Source organism: Zea mays, chromosome 5 (assembly GCF_902167145.1).
Source record: "Zea mays cultivar B73 chromosome 5, Zm-B73-REFERENCE-NAM-5.0, whole genome shotgun sequence".
In the NCBI taxonomy this organism is placed as follows: domain Eukaryota; kingdom Viridiplantae; phylum Streptophyta; class Magnoliopsida; order Poales; family Poaceae; genus Zea; species Zea mays.
The window spans coordinates 188,130,683-188,137,723 of record NC_050100.1 but is presented as its reverse complement, the minus strand read 5'-3'; the positions used below and the strand labels follow the sequence as shown (position 1 = coordinate 188,137,723).

Genomic DNA, 7,041 nt, shown 5'->3' with positions numbered 1-7,041 from the left:
CTTTGCCAAACCGTCTACAATTGATAGCCTTTAACAATGCCGAGTGTCAGGCGTTGACACTCGGCAAACTATATTTTTTGCCGAGTGCCTCCTAACAGACACTCGATAAAGTAATGTTTCGGCAAGTGTCTTTCTTTCCACTCGATAAAATAATTTTTTATTTTTTCTACCGACAAAGTTTTTAATAAAGAAGTTGCTGTTGATGTACAGTTTGCCGAACTTTTTTGAACCAAAAGTCACACTCGTAAGAGCATCTCCAACAACGTGACCTATAAAAATGCTCTATAATTTAAAAATAAGTATATTTTATAGAATTTAGGGCACCAATAAAACACCCCACTCCAACAGTAAAACCCCAAATCTAGATTATAGGGCAGTCCACTACGGTGTAGTATATTTGAGTCACTTGAGAGGGTGCCCTATAGTTTTTTGACAAAAAATTATGAAATAGGACACTGTTGGAGTAGTTTTTCCTGTGTAGAGCTCAATATTTCAATTTGAGACACTAGTTTGAGGCATTGTTGGAGATGCTCTAAAAAAGTTTATCGAGTTTTTAGGTGACGATTGCCTGAAACAGCAAAGCACCTGTATCTAATGCACCCGCCACCGCCGGGTGTGAAACCCGTAGCCGTAGGAGCCGACCCGTTCCTGCTATACCACTGTCTATATATTCCATAACACCCGCCGCTTACCAAAACCAAATTCACCAAACCGAAATGGCCATGACCAACCGGCTTAGATTGCCGCTTCCCCAGTGCCTCTTCTTGCTGCATTGCTACGTCGTTGTTGCGATTGTAGCACACCCGTCCAGCCCAGAGCAAGCATCCCCCAAGGCGAACCAACATCCTCTATCATACAACAACCTAGGACCAGAAGATTTTCCAAACGATCGGCTCTACCGCGCTTACCACGCCATTCAAAGCTTCAAGAGCACGATCACTTCGGATCCCAAGAACATCACCGGCACGTGGGCCGGCAACGACATCTGCGGCGAGAAGAGCTACGTCGGCTTCTACTGTGCAACACCGACCAGCCGAGCTAAGGAGCTCACAGTGACGGCAGTAGTTCTCAATGGCTTCGGTCTGCGTGCACCGAAGCTGCAAGGCTTCGTCGACCAGCTCCCCGACGTCGCACTCTTCCATGCCGCCTCCAACAACTTCGGCAACGGCGGCATCCCCCGACTCACAGGCCTTGAATACTCGTACGATCTTAGCGTCGACGACAATACTGACCTCCAAGTTCAGGACTATTCTGAAGTTACTGGGAGAGCTAGAGCCAACATTCACTGTGTTGCTGGAATGATCGAGTTAAGATTTCGTTTGGGAACTGGACCTGATAAGGGAGGAGGCATCATTCCTGGAGTCGCGGATGGCAAGGCTCTACTGTTGAACTACAACGACCTGTCCGGGCAACTTCCTGCAGATCTTGGCTTCTCCAAACTGAGCTTCCTCGCCCTGGCCAACAACAGGCTAACAGGCCCAATCCCGCCATCAGTAGCGCACCTGAAAGACTCCCTTCTCGAGGTTCTCCTCCTGAACAACCAGCTCTCCGGCTGTCTCGCCCCCGAGCTCGGCATGCTCGCCAAGGCGGCGGTCATTTCAGCTAGTTGGGTCATTCCACCTGAAAGGCCCAATCCCTGCTCCTTGTAGTGCTCATTTCAGCTAGTTGGGTCGGTGTGTACTATATGGGCCGGTTCCTAACAAGCAAGTAACCATTTCAATGATACTATATGAGAGGATGAACTTGCTAACCATTTTTTTCACACTTAAATGGGTGAAAACCTCAACATTTTTTTGGAAAAATGGGTAACATCTCTCCTTGAAGTTTATGGTGCCATGAACAAAGCTCCTCGATATTCATGACACTAGCTCGATAAGAGAGGGTTTATAAAGCAGGTAGATCAGTATCAGTTGTAGACACCAACCAATACTAATTTTAACTCATCAGTACCAGTTGGAGTCTCCATCCGTTATTGATAGGTATCTTCAACCACTATTAGTGACTTGCCATTAGTTTCAATGGAAGACACCAAATGATACTAATGTCCCATGCGGATATGTGACAATTAAACCTCAATATCGGTTCTAAAGTAACCGATGTTAATGATATCACACGAAAGTATCTTGCTCTAGTAGTGAGGGGCAAATTCCAAACATACTCTAAATATGCTTCTAATAAAGTATGTTGCTAGTAAAATGGAAATGTGTTATTGTGTGGTTTATTATGTTATGGACTGTGGCCATAGTGGGCCCATGACAAAAACACACAGACATGTGGAGGCAAAACAACATCCACCTATACGGTCTGAGTCTATCACAGGCTAGGCCGATTTAGTCGGGTCAAGGCATGACGCGGATAGATATTAGATCGTGTTGTACTCGTTCATGGGCTAAAGTCCAAGCCCAAACACGACCCAATTGGTTTAAAACGGGTCGTGCCATGTCATCTAACGTGCGGCTTAAGGTTCACCTTGTAATGGAGCTAAAAATAGCTTATTTTCTCTATTTTTATAGCTCATTTTCTCCATTTTTACAATAAAGTTTGAAAATAACTCAAAAATAGGAGTCAGGTCAGTCATCTGTGTATATATAGTGGACTAGATTGAGGCGAGTAAGGTCGAGCTATAAATAGGCTAGCCGTGTTCAGCCTGATGGATTATCTGTGCTTGGCATCAGGCTAAATATGACAGAATTAAACAGATCGTGCGTGTGTTGCCCTATGAGCTGACATTGGGCTAAATATGACAGAATTAAACAGATCATGCGTGTGTTGCCCTATGAGCTTGTCCGCAAATTCAAACATATCTTATGACGTGCCTTGGATTGACCCGGATACAGTTACTATCATGCCATGTTGTGTCGTGCCTGTGCTGGACCAAAATATTCGCATCCCGTGCTGATCCATCTAGTCTCGCCCGTCTGATCAGATTCAAATCAGCTATACATCCACCACTACCGGAAACATACTCTTTACCGAGTGTCAGACGCTTTGCCGAGAGTAATTTATCAGACACTCGACAAAATAAGCTTTGCCGAGTGCCACGACGAACAAACACACTCGGCAAAAACCTCCTTTGCCGAGAGCCGAACATTCGACATACATAGACGCTCGGGAAAGGAACCTTTGCTAAGTGTCCAGCTCTCGGCAAAGGCGACTCTCGGTAAACCTTTGCCAAGCCATCTACAGTTGACAACCGTTAACAATGTCGAGTGTCAGACGTTGACACTCGACAAACTATATTTTTTGTCGAGTGCCTCCTGACAGACGCTCGACAAAGTAATGTTTTAGCGAGTGTCTTTCTTTCCACTCGGTAAAATATTTTTTTTATTTTTTCCACTGATAAAAAGTACTTTATAAAGAAATCGTTGTCGATGTACAGTTCGTCGAGTTTTTTTTACCAAAAGTCACGTTCCGTAAAAAGTTTGTCTGAGTTTTGAGGTGACGATTGCCTGAAACAGCAAAGCACCTGTATCTAATGCACCCACCACCGCCGGGTGTGAAACCCGTAGCCGTAGGAGCCGACCCGTTCCTGCCATACCACTGTCTATATATTCCATAACACCCGCCGCCTATCAAATTCACCAAACCGAAATGGCCATGGCCAACCGGCTTAGATTGCCGCTTCCCCAGTGCCTCTTCTTGCTGCATTGCTACGTCGTTGTTGCGATTGTAGCACACCCGTCCAGCCCAGAGCAAGAATCCCCCAAGGCGAACCAACATCCTCTATCATACAACAACCTACGACCAGAAGATTTTCCAAACGATCGGCTCTACCGCGCTTACCACGCCATTCAAAGCTTCAAGAGCACGATCACTTCGGATCCCAAGAACATCACCGGCACGTGGGCCGGCAACGACATCTGCGGCGAGAAGAGCTACGTCGGCTTCTACTGTGCAACACCGACCAGCCGAGCTAAGGAGCTCACAGTGACGGCAGTAGTTCTCAATGGCTTCGGTCTGCGTGCACCGAAGCTGCAAGGCTTCGTCGACCAGCTCCCCGACGTCGCACTCTTCCATGCCGCCTCCAACAACTTCGGCAACGGCGGCATTCCCCGACTCACAGGCCTTGAATACTCGTACGATCTTAGCGTCGACGACAATACTGACCTCCAAGTTCAGGACTATTCTGAAGTTACTGGGAGAGCTAGAGCCAACATTCACTGTGTTGCTGCAATGATCGAGTTTAGATTTCGTTTGGGAACTGGCCCTGATAAGGGAGGAGGCATCATTCCTGGAGTCGCGGATGGCAAGGCTCTACTGTTGAACTACAACGACCTGTCCGGGCAACTTCCTGCAGATCTTGGCTTCTCCAAACTGAGCTTCCTCGCCCTGGCCAACAACAGGCTAACAGGCCCAATCCCGCCATCAGTAGCGCACCTGAAAGACTCCCTTCTCGAGGTTCTCCTCCTGAACAACCAGCTCTCCGGCTGTCTCGCCCCCGAGCTCGGCATGCTCGCCAAGGCGGCGGTCATTGACGCCGGCATGAACCAGCTCACCGGCCCGATCCCGTCGTCCTTCTCCTGCCTCATCAGCGTCGAGCAGCTGAACCTGGCCGGAAACCGCCTCTACGGCCACGTACCCGACGCGCTCTGCAGGCTCGCCGGGCCTACCGGCCGACTCGCCAACCTCACGCTGTCCGGCAACTACTTCACCTCCGTCGGGCCGGCGTGCGCGGCGCTGATAAAAGATGGCGTTCTGAACGTAAAGAGCAACTGCATTCCTGGGCTCGCCAACCAGAGGCGCCCGGAGGAGTGCGCTGCATTCATCCAGAGTCGGCCAAAGACTTGCCCGGCCGCGGCAACCACTGAGACGACGTGCCCCGCCCCAGCTGCCAATGATGCGGTGGCGCAGGGGGTGAGGAAGGTCAGGGACTACTTCAGCTATGTGACGTACGCTACACTGCATGAGTAGCTGTGTCGGCATGAGTACTAGAACAATTAGCCAAAATACAATCACATGCGGTGCCTCGATAGTATTTTGGCTAATTGTTCTAGTACTGTATTCATGATGTGCACACTGCTCTGTACTACTGGTGTGCATGTGATTGTTGTACATTTGCTCTTCACGTGTGTTGCTGTCACATCTAGATCATCTGATCATTTGTACTGCTACGTCCATTTAATGAAAAACTATTCTTCATATTTCTGCATTCATGTTCTATATATATAGTCGAAGCCGCTAACCTTGTTATATTCATCCCTGCACAGTGATAATAGCAAAACAATAGTGGCTTGAGCATTTTTATGGATTTGTTCATTGATAATCACAGGGTTATCAGTGCTATCAAAATGCATCCCATTCTCTACAATTTCCCATATGCTAGGATGGAGAGAGAATAAATGACTACGCATTTTATGACTCTAAAACGAATAGTCCTCTCCATCAAAGTGTGGAGGTTTTCCAAGGGGAATTGAAAGTAGATGCACATTTGAATTATAGGGAATGCGAGAGTAATCAAAAGAATAATTTTGATTAACTGTCTTTTTCTTTGACGAAGAGTCATCGTCGTCGTTGTCGTCCCTTGGTGAAGAAGATGATGCATCACTGTCATAGTAGATGATCTTCTTGATGCGTCTCTTCTTCTTCCCGTCTCTCTTCTTGTGACTTGAGCCTGAGTCGGTAGGCTTGTCATCTCTTGGCTCGTTGAAGAGGGACTCGTTCTCCTTGTCATTGACCACCATCTCCTTTCCCTTAGGATCCATCTCTTCGGGCGGTTAGTCCCTTAAATGAAGAGTACGACTCTGATACCAATTGAGAGCACCTAGAGGGGGGTGAATAGGTGATCCTGTAAAATTATACACTAAATAGCCACAAACTTGATTATCAAGGTGTTAGTTAAATCAAGTGGCTAAGGAGCGCGCTCGTGCGAACAAAGCAATCACAATAAGTAACACACGAGCAGGGTCGTTCCTGACTTTTTAGGGGCCTGGTGCGAAATTCAAAATGGAGGCCTCATCCACACACAATATATATAATATTCAACGTATACAAATTATTATATACTATTTTCAGGTTTATAAGATGACAAATATAAAATATAGCAAAAACACATACTTGTTATCCGATGTCATTAAAAATATCTTCCAACATTTTGTGATAGAAATCAACGCTTATACCATTAAGATCAATCTCATCCAACAACTTCTTTTAGATACATATAATCCCCAAACCATTTAACCTCTCTTAAATCATTGTTGACCTTAAATAGTTCAAAAAATATTTCAATTTTAAAAATCTTCTCTTTGTCGATGCAACCATCATGTGTATAGTAAATAATACTATTTCTGTATCAAAATAGAATTTATTTTGCTTCTCTAGTTGATTCCTCATCATCTAGTTGAATATAAACATAAAAATCAAGAGTTAAAACAAATACTATTTTGGAACGAAGTGAATATTAGATAAGTAATTGAGACATTAGTTTAACAATCTAAACAAACTGATCGATAGTACATCGCTCTTGCGTATTTATGTCTAGAATAGATATGCTTAGCGGGAAAAATGTGCTAACGTCCAGTGGCCAGAGGGGCCCTCTGTTTTTGGGGGCCCCATGCGGTCGCACCCGCCGCACCCCCATAGGGCCGGCCGTGCACACGAGACACGCGATTTTTATCCCGTGGTTCGGCCAAGTAATACTTGCCTACTTCCACGTTGTGGTGTCCCAATGGACGAGGGTTGCACTCAACCCCTTTCAAGCGATCCAATGATCAACTTGAATATCACAGTCTTTTCCTTTAGAGTATTTTTCCCGTTTGTGAGGAATCTCCACAGTTTGGAGTCTCTCGCCCTTACAATAGAGATCACAAAGAAAGCACAGAGTAAGGTTGGGAGAGCAACACACGCAAGACTCAAATCCGTAGCACAACTACGCACACAAGTCACAACTTGAGCTCGAAACACAACACACGGAGTTCACAACTCAAACGGAGCTCCAATCGCTAACACAGAGAATCAAATGCGTGGAGTCGGAGTCTGGGAGTCTTAGAATGTTTCTTGTAAGCTTGGTGTTTTCCTCCATTGCGCCTAGGGGTCCCTTTATAG

At 46.1% G+C, this 7,041-nt stretch overlaps 1 protein-coding gene across 2 annotated transcripts; it reads left to right on the top strand.

Moving 5' to 3' along the window:
• The first annotated feature begins 712 nt into the window (after positions 1-712).
• On the top strand, positions 713-5,149 carry LOC100273267 (uncharacterized). Of its 2 annotated transcripts, XM_020553160.1 has the most exons (2): positions 713-1,586; positions 4,462-5,149. In XM_020553160.1, exons 1-2 carry the CDS (start codon positions 717-719, stop codon positions 4,909-4,911), a joined length of 1,320 nt encoding a protein of 439 aa, XP_020408749.1. In that variant the 5' UTR covers positions 713-716; the 3' UTR covers positions 4,912-5,149. The 2 variants fall into 2 exon arrangements, with proteins under 2 accessions (XP_020408749.1, NP_001141180.1); NM_001147708.1 differs by lacking the exon at positions 713-1,586 and having other exon boundaries at positions 3,595-5,138.
• Positions 5,150-7,041: the final 1,892 nt, after the last annotated feature.

Coding starts and splice junctions, on each gene's coding strand:
- LOC100273267 (XM_020553160.1), top strand. CDS start 717: ATGGCCATGACCAACCGGCTTAGATTGCCGCTTCCCCAGTGCCTCTTC. Junction 1,587..4,461: donor AGCTCGGCATGCTCGCCAAG/GCGGCGGTCATT, acceptor ATGCTCGCCAAG/GCGGCGGTCATTGACGCCGG.